Consider the following 14,834-nt stretch of genomic DNA (forward strand, 5'->3'; position numbering starts at 1 on the left):
AGAAAAAAGTTTTTAGGGCATGGCGAAAAGCCCGGAGATCTGATATCCTCCGTATCTCCAGGGGCAAATCGTTCCAGAGGGCAGGTGCTGCCACAGAAAAGGCCCTCCCCCTGGGGGTCGCTAGCCGACACTGCCTAGCTGACGGCACCCTGAGGAGTCCCTCTCTGTGGGAGCGTACTGGCCGGTGGGAGGCTATTGGCGGCAGAAGGCGGTCCCGCAAATACCCAGGTCCGATGCCATGGAGCGCTTTAAAGGTGGTAACCAGTACCTTGAAGCGCACCCGGAAGACCACCGGGAGCCAATGCAGCTCGCGCAGGAGAGGTGTCACATGGGAGCGCCCTCTCACTCCCATAATCCCCTGCGCAGCCGCATTCTGCACCAGCTTGAGGAGCCTCCGGGTGCACCTCAAGGGGAGCCCCATGTAGAGAGCATTGCAGTAGTCCAGGCGGGAAATGACGAGTGCCTGAGTGACTGTGCGTAAGGAGTCCCGATCCAGAAAGGGACGCAACTGGCAAATCAGGCAAACCTGATAAAAAGCCCCCCTGGCCACGGCCGTCATATACTCTTCTAAAGACAGCCGTGCATCCAGGAGGACGCCCAAGTTGCGAGCCCTGTCCGTGGGGGCCAATAACTCGCCCCCAATAGCCAGCGATGGCGCCAGCTGGCTATATCGGGACACCGGAAGCCACAGCCACTCGGTCTTGGAAGGGTTGAGTCAAAGCCTGATACTCCCCATCCAGATCCGCACGGCCTCCAAGCACCGGGACATCACTTCAAGGGCATCGTTGGGATGGCCTGGGGTGGAGATGTACAGCTGAGTATCGTCAGCGTACTGATGGAATTCCACCCCAAAGCCACGGATGATCTCGCCCAGTGGCTTCACATAAATGTTGAACAGAAGGGGTGAGAGGACCGATCCCTGCGGCACCCCACACACAAGGCGTATCGCGGTCGACCTCTGCCCCCCTGCCAACACTGACTGCATCCGGTCGGAGAGATAGGAGGAGAACCACCGTAGAACTGTGCCCCCCACTCCCAGCCCCTCCAACCGGCGCAGCATGATACCATGGTCAATGGTATCAAAAGCCGTTGAGAGATCTAATAGGACCAGGATAGAGGAGCAACCCCTTTCCCGAGCCCTCCAGAGATCATCCACCAACGCGACCAATGCCGTTTCCGTGCTGTACCCAGGCCTGAAGCCGGACCGGCGTGGATCCAGATAGACAGCTTCATCCAGGTACCCAGGCAGCTGTTGTGCCACCACACTCTCAACAACCTTCGCCACGAAGGGAAGGTTGGAGACTGGACGATAGTTAGCCAAAACAGCCAGATCCAGAGCAGGCTTCTTGAGGAGGGGCCTCACCACCGCCTCTTTCAAGGCTGATGGCAAGACACCCTCACCCAATATGGACCATGGATCATCTTGCCAAATTCAAATACAAGAAGAGCCCAGTCAGCTCATTTCAGCTGCTTGTGAATTGTCAAGAGAGGTATACCACAAAGCAGCTCATTCTGCCTTTGAAGATGCCAGCCATAACTGCTGGAGAAACATCAGTACTAGACCATGACTATTTAACTGAAAAGCCCATCACTGATTCAAATCTTTCTCTTGTTTTTCTCTTTGACTTTTTTCTCTTTCCCATACTTTATTTTATTTTATTCTCAACTGTTTGAAAGAGGTTTGACCAGTCCTTTGTTTTCTTTTACAGGTAGTTCTCAACTTACGACCATAATGGAGCCCAACATTTATGTCATTAAGTGAGAAATTTGTTAAGTGAATTCTGTCCCATTTTACAACTTTTCTTGCCACATTTGTTAAGTGAATCACTGCAGTGGTTAAGACAGTAACTTGGTTGTTAAGTGAATCTGGCTTCCCCATTGACTTTGCTTATCAGAAGGTCGCAAAAGGGGATCACATGACCCCGGGACATTGCAATGGTCATAAATGTGAGTCAATGGACAAGCATCCAAATGTAAATCATGTGATCATGGGGATGCTGCAAAGGTCATAAGTGCGAAAAATGGTCATAAGTCACTTTTTTCAGTGCCGTTGTAACTTCAAACAGTCATTAAACGAACTGTTATAAGTAGAGGACTACTTGTACTGACATGCTTTCTTAAAAAACAAATTGTATCACACTCTCATGTTTATTTTTAGTTTCTAAAAATTAATACAGTCTTAAGAATCTGAAGAGATTCTTTGATAAACAACAGAAACAAGAGCTGTAGTGCAGTAGTTAGAATGCAGTACTGCAGGCTACTTCTCTTGATTGCCGACTGACTGCATTTTGGCAGTTCGAATCTCACCAGGCTCAAGGTTGACTCAGTCTTCCATCAGTCTGAGGTTGGACACAGATTGTTGGGGACAATATGCTGACTCTGTAAACCGCTTAGAGAGGGCTGTAAAGCATTGTGAAGCGGTATATAAGTCTAAGTGCTATTGCTATTAATCCAACAGATGCTGGGATAGAAATGTTAGCATTCCCCCACACCTGAAAAACTGTATTGTGTTATCTCACAATTCATCCTGGAAATCCTTGAACTATCGGCTGCTCTCAGGAATACTGAAGAACCCCCAACTCCTTGCTAGCATTGTATGTCCTTTCCTTCAAGCAGTCTTTTGGGTGAGCTTGCTTTGGACTTGTATGGCACCCTCTAAAAGAGTTAGATTAGTTCCCTTAATTCAAAATATGGCCCTGCTGAATTTGTTCTGCTATATAACAATGAATTTCTGCCTCAAAATTACTTCTGCTGTTGAGTATGAAACGTTGAATAACAGAGCTCCTTAGTTTGACTCACCAAGCAAAATTAAGTTTTTCTTCAAAGCACATTTAAGACCAGTTATTATGATGCTTATAAGACTGGATAACAAGAATTGCAAGTTCTATATTAAGTTATGTCCTAATGCACGCTTCAAGGGGGGGCAAAAGGCACCAAGGCTTGCCAACACAGTTCTGACTGGCTAAATAATAATCTTATAGCTTTTTATAATTAGTATGGCAGATTATCGTAGGTGGGGAATAAAAGAAAAGATATACCATTAAATCCATTAGTCACTGAATTCATGAGAAGTTCTAATTCTGCCATTCAAAACCAACCCCACTGAATAAGACAAATTGCCTCTGCGTGATTCAGAAAGGCTTTATGGGGGCTTTTTGGCAAAAGTCAGGGAAGCAAATGGCATTACCTATTCACCTAAATTAAGATTCATGATGCTTATGGCCATCCAGGCTATTTTGGAAGATGAAGCAAAAAATCTTAGAAATACCCATGCCATCTGAGGCAGAGTTGCAGTTTGTGGCAGCAAAAAAAAATTCTGAAATCTTTAGTGGCAACTCCAGAGCCCTCCTAAGGTTGCCAGAAAATTACTGATAGATCTTGATTAACCCAATAATTGTGATTGGAATTTCCTCCATTAACATCGCCTGATAATTAGCAACAGCGGTCTCAGCATTCCCTGTTGCTGTGGTTTCATGAGGATTGCAAAATTGTTAAACAAGTCCCAGGCAAGAATTATCTTCTGCCCAGTGGGTTTCCACAGCAAGATACATCACAAGCATGGTTGGACGTGAGGGTAGCTGCTGCTGGTCAAGAAAAGGTACATGGACGGCTGATGAGATAAAGCGCTATCATGGTGAGGCCAAGGGTGGCTGCTGCAGGGAGGAGAAGAATGTAAACTATCTACCTAAAGCAACTTCCAACCTTCCTTGTTGGCTTAGCTATTGACTTTGCTTTGGGAAGCCAGCAGGGCAGGTTGCAAATGGCAATCACATAACCACGTGACGCTGCAACCATCATAAATCAAGCCAGTTGCCAAGATTGATATCATGTGACTGTGCTGGGATGCTTGACTGGCTGGAATTTCTAGGACCAGTCATAAATACCACTCATTCAGCACCATTGTAACTTCAAAATCCCTGATTGAGTAGTTGTTAAACAAGGACTAGCTGTGTAATTTTTTAATGTGATAGAAGTTAAAACAATAAAACTGTCATCAGTTCTACGTTTGGCTCATATTGTTTTACTGTTTTTATTGATGTTATGTTGTTTATGTTTGACATAGCTTTTATAATCTGTAATTAATGAATCAAAATTTATTTAAGGTCCAAAACCAAACATAATAAAAGACCAGAAATCAATAACCAAAAAAAAAAAAAGTGAGAAAATCCTAACACAATTAGCAGCTAACAATTAATAGTGTGAGGGAGGAACCAGATGGCTTCTAACAGCTACAGCTATAAATAAGAATTTTACATTCTTCTTAGAAGAATGGTCACCAAGGAGAAGGGCTATAACTTCCTGGTCACAATAGCAATTAGAGTTATTAACAATTGGAAGTATTAAACTTCATTGTCCCTGAGTGTACAATGGACATTTCAATAGCACATGTGAAATGGATTCTAACCAAGTCCTAATAGAAACAAATTTGGATTTAATATGGGTGGCATATAGATCTACAGGTTGTTGCCCTAACATTTAGCACCCAATTCTGATCAAAGTAAATAGTTTTCTACCTGAAGGATATAAAATGTGATAGAAATATCTAAGGACAGATCTTGGAGGAGGAACAATTGTGCTATAAAAGAGTTGGAAGAGTTTGGCTCTATCATAATATTTGTAAATCACCAAGTCTCTGGATTTCAGCAGGGTAGAAATTTGAAAACCAAACCAATACATATAAAAATATTTGTGATTCTATTAAATATAGTATGTTGCCAGTTTAGACTAATGATTAAGGCAGTAAGGTAGAAAACAGAAGCCTGTAAGTTCTAGTCCCACCTTATCCATGAAAGTCAGCTGGATAACTTTGGCCCAATTACTTTTCCTCAGACCAACCCACTTCTCAGGGTTGTTGTTGTGGGAACATAGGAGGAGGAAGGTGTGTGGATAGGTTCGCTGCCCTGAGTTATTTGTAAACTAATATAAAGACAGGCTATAAATAAATAAAATAAAAAATAAAATTAATCATGCTAATTGTATTAAGTTATTTTCAAGAGGCTTTAATTAAATCTACAAATAAGTTAAATTAAATTTTGTTCTAGTCCTGTCTCCCTCCATATTCTTGATTATAATGTCTGCTGTATCCGCATAACAAAATGGGCTGATAACAGGTATATTGGTGAGTGGGATAGAGTGAGGGTGTAAGAAATGTCAAGGGGATAGCCATGACTATGCAACTGAAGCCCTTCCCCCTGTTTTACAAGTGTGATATTCATAAAAAGGGGAAGTCTTAAATCACATGTTAGTGCAGGTGTGTCAAACTCAATTTTATTGAGAACTGCATTAGGGTTGTATTTGACCTCGGGGGTGGGGGCTAGGGTGGGGTGGCCAGTTCAACATCACTTGTGTCGGCGCCTGTGGTGGCCTGAGCACTCTGCCAGCAAAAACATGCTCTCAAGCTCCGTTTTTGGCTGCAACAGCCTCCTGCAACCCTCTGCTAGTGAAAACGGAGCTCGGGAGGGCTGCATGCCCTCAGTGGCAGAGCGTTGCAGGAGGCTGTTGTAGCCAAAAACAGAACTTGGGAGCCCATTTTTGCTGGCAGAGGACCGGTCCGGTCCTTGACTGTTCCCAGGCAGCCCCGTGGGCCAGATCTAAGCATCCTGCAGGCCGGATCCAGCCCACAGGCCTTGAGTTTGACACTCCTGTCTTAATGGCTACCATCTTTAATATTCTGATACAATAGCATCTCTTGCAGATGCCCTTGGCTGGCAGAAATACATGTCTTTACCCAGTGAAATAGTATTTCAATCAAGGCAGCTGCAAGCATGGCTATTTTCTCAGTCTAACAAATCACATCATCAAGTATGGAGGGGAGGGGAGAGAAAATGCATGACCAAGAAAGTAGTTGACACCCACCATTTGGCCCAGCTCTGACTCAAGGTCCGTTTTCTCCATACACAGCTTCTCATAGGCTTGGATCATCTCATCCATCTGTTCTTCCCTTTCCTTGCTTTTCTGCAGCTGGTTTAGAGAGAAAAAAGATAGGAAACAAATAAGCAAAAATCACATTCAGCAGCCACTAATTATCTAAATCTGTGACTGCCAGTTTCAAAGGCTGGAGACAGGCAATTGCACATTCCTCGCATTTTAGACCCTTACACCATCTTCTGCCCCAGATTAAACTCAGGAAAATCTGTTCTTTCTGTTTGGCTCCTGAGTCAGATGTGTTCAGCCAGCTTGCTAATCAGCAGATAATTGTGTGGGTTGCTGTAGTAAAGCAAAGCAAACCTGGATAGTCCTCCTGAATTAGGAAGATCATTCAGCAAAAATTGCAGCAATTCATACTGAATTTGGAGCCAGGTATAAGTATCATTTCATAAAAGAAATGTGGAAGAACTCATTTTACAGTTAAAGAATTGCAGCTATTGTCACATAGAAAAGTGCTGAACTTATCATGAGAAAGTTTCCATTTACACAATTGTATGTACCTGAAAAATCTATTTTTTCAGAGAGGTGAAAATTGGGTGAATATTAATTACTCCATAGTAATTAATAGTTAATTATCTTCATTGCTCCAAAAAAAAAAAATCATGTACCGGTAATCTATTTTCTATTTTATTTTTTCTATTTTCTATTTCTATTTTCTATTTCTAGAGTCGGGAACAACTAGCATGTATGTGCGAGGGGAACCTTACCTTTAATCTATTTTCAACTAATATTTTTTCATGAACACATACTGTTCACCTAGCATTCTTTTTAGGTACATTTGGAATCAGCAATTGTATCATCTTTTCTTTTTGGGAAGTATTATGAGGTGAAAGTAGGTGTTTTAGATCTTTGCAGAAGTTCAAATGCATTAAAAAACTACACCCACCCACCCCCAGTCTCTAAAACTTTGGTTAGTTTTTTTCTATGGGGAGAGGTGTTAATTGATGCAATGGATGTCTTAAGTCTCTCATCCAAAATATCTATTCTACTTATTCCCCACCCAAATATTTTAAAATGCCCCAAAGTGAAGAAGTTAGCATCCTCTACTCCAAGATTGTCCCAATGTCACTGTAGAAATATTAATTCCATAGAAAAAAGTCAATGCGGCTGAATTTTGGATTAGATTACTTTGTGCATTTATTAATTCAACTCATTGCTACAGCAACTCATACTGGAGATGTAATTGAGATAGATAGGGAAATAGTTGCAGCATCATTGCTGCTAATTGTCACTAATTGTTTTGGTTTTGTCTCCTCCAATTAAGCATTCTTTCTGACTGCTCTGAAGTTTTTAACTGTATTCAAATGACCTGAGAAAAACTCTCCCTCAGACCTCCTAACTTAACATAGGAAGGATGGGATTTCACTATTTTAAGCCATTATGTGAGAAGTGTAATCCCCGTAAGAGGGTCCTATTTCAATAGTAATTCTATTTAAAAAAACCAAGAAAATGTAGAATATTCGACAAAATTTATTTGATAGAGATTATCTAGCAATATTAATCCCTAAACCATAGACCAAGATTTTTTTAAAAGGCATACTAAGAAATACCAATATAATTAGGAAACCACTTTGTCAAAAACAAGTGAATTCTGCATCCTGAATAAGACATATTAATTAAATAATGTCTGCATACATTTTTGGATGTAATTTTCTTTTCAATTTCCATCAATGTTAAGGAGCCCCTGAAAGCGGTCCACAGTGTGAGAGCTGAAACTTATGAAGTAGAACACTAGGAAGGCCTATTAAGTAAAAATATCTTGACTGCCTTTTAAGGCCACAAAAAAACAGAAGAAGCTAAATACCTGTTTATTCAGAAGGGTGAAAGGAAAAAGCCAGAATTTAAATAATGGACCATAAAACGTCTGCCCTTTCTTTCTTTCTTTCTTTCTTTCTTTCTTTCTTTCTTTCTTTCTTTCTTTCTTTCTTTCTTTCTTTCTTTTTCTTCCTTTCTTCTTTCTATCTCTCTTTCTTTCTTTCCTTCCTTCCTTCTTTTTCTTTACTTACTTACTTACTTACTTACTGCACAGTCATGAGCAATGAATCATTGCATCTGAGGCCTTCTTTTTGTCTGCAATAAAAATTGGGAGCCAAGGAATGCTTGGAAGTCTCCTGCCAAGTCTGACCAAAAGCTGAATTTAGGGCGAAATGTCTGGGTTTATTGCCTAGCATGGGTGTGAAGTTTGACACAGAACACTAAAAATTTACCACTGGAATCTTTGCTTCATCCTTCTCTTCTAGTGACAAGAGAACTGAAAAGGTTTAAAGAGAAGGAATGCAGATGGTCCATTACTAAATTAAGAATGGCACTGGAATAAGATTTCAACTATATCAAAAATACACCATTCCAAATTATTGAAGAACAACAGAAGGGGATGGTACCTTCACTCCCACCTCAATTCTTCCCTCTCTTTTAGTCCTCCCCACCCAACAACATTTAATCTTTAATTCAATGCTCCCAGTCCTTTCATGCAACTTTTCCCTTCCATGGGAAAAGTCTGCATACAAACCAAGTAAGATATTAAAGTAGCTGTGATAATCCTTCCTTCTTTTACAAGGAACAAGATTTACAACATGGTTGATTTCAAATTGCCAAGCATTTGGAGCAGGGAAGCTGACTCCACCTAGCCAAATTACTGAGTCTCTTTAGAGCTAGACATTGTATTCTTCATCACAACCATAAATGGCTGAAAGCCTGTTTTAAGGAGTGGAACTGAAAATAGCAGATACAGTATTCTTACAGAATTTAGACCTTAATCTGAAAATCAAATTCTGTATTTGCGTGATGAGGTCATATTAATGTAAAATTTAAATATACTTATAAAACATCTTTCTTAGAGTGTCCAATCAATATATATGTATTCTGTCTCTCTGTCTCTGTCTCTGTCTATCTCTCTCTCTTTATACACACACACACACACACACACACACACACACACACACACACACACACACATTGTTTCCCTGAAAATAAGACATCCCCTGATAATAAACCCAATTGGGCTTTTGAGCGCATGCACTAAAATAATCCCTCCCTGAAAATATTTAAACGCAGGCATAGCCGGTCCCCGCCATTTCCTCTGGTTAGGGTTAGGTAGACAGAGCTAGAAATTAAGAGCTGGCAAGAGGAGCCCCATCTTGCTCCACGTATCCCAAAATAATAAGACCTCCCTGAAAATAAGGCCAAGCGCTTATTTTGGAGTTAAAAAAAATATAAGACAGGGTCTTATTTTTGGGGAAACATGGTGTATATATATATATATATATATATATATATATATATATGTATGTATGTATGTATGTATGTATGTATGTATGTATGTATTTGTTTTCTGAGGTTTTCGCGGGTGTTTGTATGTAGGTCTTTGGCTATTCGGGTTTTCTCCTGCGTAAAATTGGAGGTTTCTTGGCAACATTTCGACGAAGTCTCATTCGTCATCTTCAGGCTGGTGTCTTCGGCTTCGTGCTTCTAGGAGTAATGTGTGTGATCGCAGCTGTTTCTTCCTTTTAACTGCCAGTGGGGGTGTGAACTGATTGGGTGGGAGCTTGGCTGTGTTCTGATTGGGTGGAGGTGTGTTCTGATTGGTTGGGGGTTTGGCTGTGCTCTGATAGGCTGGGTATGTGTTCTGTTTAGGTGGGACTCAAACCCACACTGATGATGAGGCACGACCGTGGACCAGAAGCCAGACCACAGCTGCATCATTAGCCCCTTTAAACCCCTCCAATCCATACATGAAGCAGACTGACACCCACCATGAAGAGGCAGCACAGCCACGAACACGAAGCCAAACAACAGCAACACAGCTCACCAGCTCAAATCCCCCTGCTACTCAGACTAACCCGAGCACAACCAAACCCCCACCTAAACAGAACACACACCCAGCCTATCAGAGCACAGCCAAACCCCCAACCAATCAGAACACACCTCCACCCAATCAGAACACAGCCAAGCTCCCACCCAATCAGTTCACACCCCCACTGGCAGTAAAAGGAAGAAACAGCTGCGATCACACACATTACTCCTAGAAGCACGAAGCCGAAGACACCAGCCTGAAGATGACGAATGAGACTTCGTCGAAACGTTGCCAAGAAACCTCCAATTTTACGCGGGAGAAAACCCGAATAACCAAAGACCTACATATATATATATATATATATATATATATATATATATATATGTATGTATGTATGTATGTATGTATATGTATATGTATGTATGTATGTATGTATATACACACACTAATAATCTCAAAGTGATCTTAATATTAAATACAGTAGTTAGCTTCAGATTATTCAGATTATTCACTGCATAAAACATTGTATATTTAATGATTAAATATTTATACAATAAAGAAATAGAATGGAGAGAGAGAGGGATGGAGGGAGGAAGAGAGAAAAAGAGAGAGAGAGAGAAAGCAAGAGAGACAGAGAGATTCCATCCATTTTACCTATACAGCTTTATGAAGTATGCAATGCTAAGGGAAACAACAATTGACTCCAAATCATCTCATGAGTCTTCTAGGCTCAAGATTGATTTGAAATTTTAGATCCTCTTATCTCTATTGTCATTGTATTACTTTGGTTATGATGAGTTAAAATAACAATTAAGACTCCTATAAAATACTAAATAGTTTCACTTTAATAAAGACAAATATGCTAAAATTCATAAAATTCTGCTAGATGCATGTCTGTTCAAGACAAAAAAAAATCTTTACAGAAAATATAATTAATGCATAAGTAATTTAAATCCAATACATTACCCACTGCAGCCTATGGGCTCCCTACTCTAACCCAGAACACAGGTATTAGTATTTCAGTTACTCAATTATCTATTTCTAGGAAAAGACACAAGAGAGATAATTTTTCTTAAGGAATTTCATTCATTCATTCTCCCCATGTGTGTGTGTGTGTGTGTGTGTGTGTGTATTTGTACACACTTGTGTCTGTCTCTATGTGCAGAATTCTGGACTGTTACCATTTCAGAGACCTGGAATCTGAGATCCAGATGTACCACTGGTCTCACCTAGTTGAAGGTGTGATTTGAGACATGTGAAACTATATCTTTCTATGTCTTCACTACTATTAGTTACAGTCCTTGCTCACTGTGCTTTTTGAAATTGAAACTGTACAGAACCCTTCTTCCAAATGTAAGAAGATTAAAATTCCAGAACACAACAGACAGTTGCACATAAAAATGAACACACCCCATTAAATTATCCTTAATGAAAATGGAGAGAGAGTCCTTCTTCTCCAGAATAACTGCAGCTATTGGAAATATCATTTTCTTATTAATTTTGTATACTATCATAGTCACATACTACTAAAATCAACCAAACAAAACAAACCCTCAGCCTTGAGCCACATTTCAATTCATGAGGCAGTAGTAAAAGCCACCATATGATAGGAAAAATTCTATGAAAAGATTACTAAGTTAAGTGTATACGTTTTTTTCCAAAGGTTGCTGAGACAGTCCCGCCTCACCTCACGCTGGAACTGATTCAACTGCTGCTGGAGGTTGGCTTTCTCGCTCTTCAGAAGAGAAGTCTCCTTGGATTCATAAACTGCGAACATACGTTCTTCTCCAAAGTCACTGATCAATGGAAACTGCAAGCCAGATATAAAAAAAAAATGTATCTCTCTGTGTGTGTATATATATGAGAATATTGTGTGTTTATATATCTATATGTACACACATACACACACGTTTCACTAATATTTGCACAAAATGGGAAGCAATAACATGTAAATCTTGCATGTAAGATTTAAATATCAGAGTTACAATGTTAGCTGCTAAAATAAACACCGAAAAACTATTCTAAGAGTTATCTGGCCTGGACAAAGTAGATTTTTTAAAAACCAAACACTGAGTAAAATATAAATATTTTATTTATATGTCTTTCCATTAAATTTTTAATTGGAATTGATAGTAATCTGTGGGCCACAATATGAATGCTATTGGTTTATGGAGGAGGTTCTCTATTTATTTAGTTAGTTACTTTCATTTTATTTAAAATAAAAAACCAAACAAAAGGAGGTGTTGTATAGCTAAGAAAAATGTCTGAACAGATTTACAACGTGAGCATCGGCAACAATATGACATTTTTCCTAGGGAAAAAAATAAAATAGACTGGCTAATATCTAGTCAGCACATTGGTCCATCTAGCAATTACCCACCCTTGGCATGATCAAGTGGTCCTCAGAGGTGTTTTTAAAAAGAGTAATTTAATTAAAGGCTATTCTAGCCTTCTTTATCTTTGCATCCTCCAGAGGTATTAGAATATAACTTTCCAAAACTATTCTGGCTGGAAATTTCTGAAACTGCAGTCTCAACACAGGCAGTTGGAGAAGATTGTCCTAGCATAACAGGAACCAACACATTAAAAAGTAGGAGGGGCACACTCAGCCCCTATTGTGTGGGGTCAACGTTCTGTAGCAACAGGTAATTACATACATGTTGCTCCATGTTAGGAGCAACATTTTCCCCCCTGAATTGATATATGCTATTTTTTGGGGCTGGCCTTACTTTAGATAGCTACCACTCACCTTGATCTCATACATCTTTAGCTTCCGTTTGAGGTTAGTGTTCTCCCGCTCTAATCCTGTCAAGCGATTCTTGATGTCATCATATGCTGTGATGAAAGCAAAGTGAGAGGCAGAGCACATCTCGCTGGAGAGGTCGGTGTTTGGACTGTCCAACCATTCATCATCCTGCACCAGGGCATCTTGGGTAAGGATGCTGATGTCATCCTCAAACATGGAGTCCATGACACAGTCTGGAAGGAGTGAGCATTTAGCAGGAAATATCAATGCATGGCCAAATCTAGCTGTAGGAGGTGACAAGAAACAAGAGCAATAAGGGAAATAACAAAATACTTCTTTTCTACCATTCCACTTCTTTTAAGCATCTTCTTATCATTTTTGTTATAAGTTGAGCAAAAGATCTATAAATTCGTAAATGGATAATTGTTGAGAGCTATTATGTGGGACAATATCCATTTGAAATTCAGGATAAGGTCTAATAAAGAAATGATGCAAATATGCATCTTAATAATGATAATATAATACTAGAGGATGCCTCATAATGTCATCATAATTTAGTGGCACTTTAAACTAGCAAAATATATGTTAATTTTTATCTCCTACAAGACAATATATTTTAATGGAAAATATATATATTAAAAAGGCTACTCTTTAGAAATTATATCAACATTTTTATTCACACTTTGTTTACATATTCTGATTATAGATTATGTGCTTTTTATTGACAGCATATCATTTCTGTTTTAAAGATTTACGCTATACTAGTGTCATACTCCAGTACATATTTGTGTTTCTAACCCTTCATTTGTAAATATGCTCAAGAATTGTGGTGGATTGTTCTCCCACAGCTGCATCTACCAATTATGCTGTCTCACCCATCACATATTGCAGTAGTTTAGAAGTGCCTATTATGCTTATTGATGTGTGCTTGGAAGGAAGTTAAGCACAAATTGACCAGACAGGAGTTGCTTGACATGACCTTAGTCCTTCCTGCCTGTTTTCAGGGAGCACAAAGTTTGTCAGAAACACTCTTACTATACCTCTCATTCACCTCCACAGGTTTTGTGTCAGAGAATGTCTGGATCTTTATTCACCAAGGATCCAGATCTGACTGTGTGCCATTATATACTGTCCTGAATGACGTCTGGGGTCTAACTCTCTAGCAAGCCACTTTATTCCCAATAGCAGATTCTTCTAAGTCACCCCTCAAAAGTGAAAGAAAGATCTGCAACTCAAATGCTGCATTGGATTTCTCAGTATAAGTATTGGAAAGAAGAAAATGTGTTAATCAAGCCCAACACAGAGATAGTCTGTTGAAAGAACTGAACAACTTCGAACATGGGCACAGAACGTGACAACCCCACAGAGAAGAAAAGGAAAAGGGGAAGGTGAACAATAGCAAGATGAAATCAGGTATGGGGGTCCAAACTGCCACAGCAACTTACACGCCATAGCAGGCTTTTTCTAATGGCTAATGTGGGCCTATTGAGAAAGAAATGAGACTACAAAAATCATTTATTATTTTTAAAAAGCCGAATATTTTTTTAGTTTTGAATGGCTCTTATTCTCACATATAAAGGAACAAAAATAGATAAAAGATAACTACTGGCTGTTTAGGAAATAAAAAGCCCAGGAAACTACTTTGTATAGACTCAATCCACTGACCTATCCAGTTCAATATTCAGATTAGACAGAACATGGTGGATCAACTCCACTACAGATCTCCAGATGATCTGCAATGCCCAAAACTCCTATGATTCCCAGTTGCAAAACAATAGCAACAATAAAAAGACTCCACTTAACCTACTTAAAGTAACTGAAAGAAAATTCGGAGAAAAATTAAGGTAGATATTTCTCCTGGTCAAGAGGCCCTAGAGAGGCACTTTTCTGCATCTAAATTCATTTGGTGATTATATGGGTTATAATTAAAATAAATACAAGCATTATTATTACTGCCCCCCCCCCCACCTATTTACAGAACTCTGGAATATACATATAGATTTCTCCTATTTTGTATAAAACAATCCTATCAGATAGGCTGGCCTAAGGGAGAATGCTTCCTCTACCAGTTTCCTAAAACACATGGTTTCACCTGGAACTGTTCACTATTGCCTTTTGTTATCTTCATGTATCCATATCATTATGAGGGCTTCATCCAAGGAATGAAAATCAATATTTCTCTTTCTGGGAACTCATCTCAGCATTCAGGGCCTAGCAGCAAAGAGTCAAAAGGTAATAATTTACCCTTTTTACAGATATTGAAACAGCTATAATAATGGGGGGAAATCAACTATTATATATGGGCTCTAGAAATCAATCTACATTTATAGAATAGAATTTTTTATTGGCCAAGTGTGATTGGACACA

At 39.6% G+C, this 14,834-nt stretch overlaps 1 protein-coding gene across 3 annotated transcripts in view; it reads right to left on the reverse strand.

The window, feature by feature from the left end:
* TBKBP1 (TBK1 binding protein 1) overlaps positions 1 to 14,834 on the reverse strand; it is a 73,349-nt gene that overhangs the window by 47,320 nt on the left and 11,195 nt on the right. For 2 of the 3 annotated variants that reach the window (XM_034415609.3, XM_087892081.1), the window contains exons 2-4: positions 12,471 to 12,751; positions 11,409 to 11,531; positions 5,857 to 5,961 (exon numbers count right to left, since the gene is read on the reverse strand). In XM_034415609.3, the coding sequence (XP_034271500.1) occupies positions 5,857 to 5,961; positions 11,409 to 11,531; positions 12,471 to 12,692 (450 nt within the window). In that variant the 5' untranslated portion in view covers positions 12,693 to 12,751. The remainder of the gene's footprint in view (positions 1 to 5,856; positions 5,962 to 11,408; positions 11,532 to 12,470; positions 12,752 to 14,834) is intronic. The other variant, XM_034415610.3, reaches the window with a different exon arrangement.

The sequence above is a fragment of the Pantherophis guttatus genome, chromosome 4 (genome assembly GCF_059756535.1).
Source record: "Pantherophis guttatus breed Tessera chromosome 4, ASM5975653v1, whole genome shotgun sequence".
Taxonomy (NCBI): domain Eukaryota; kingdom Metazoa; phylum Chordata; class Lepidosauria; order Squamata; family Colubridae; genus Pantherophis; species Pantherophis guttatus.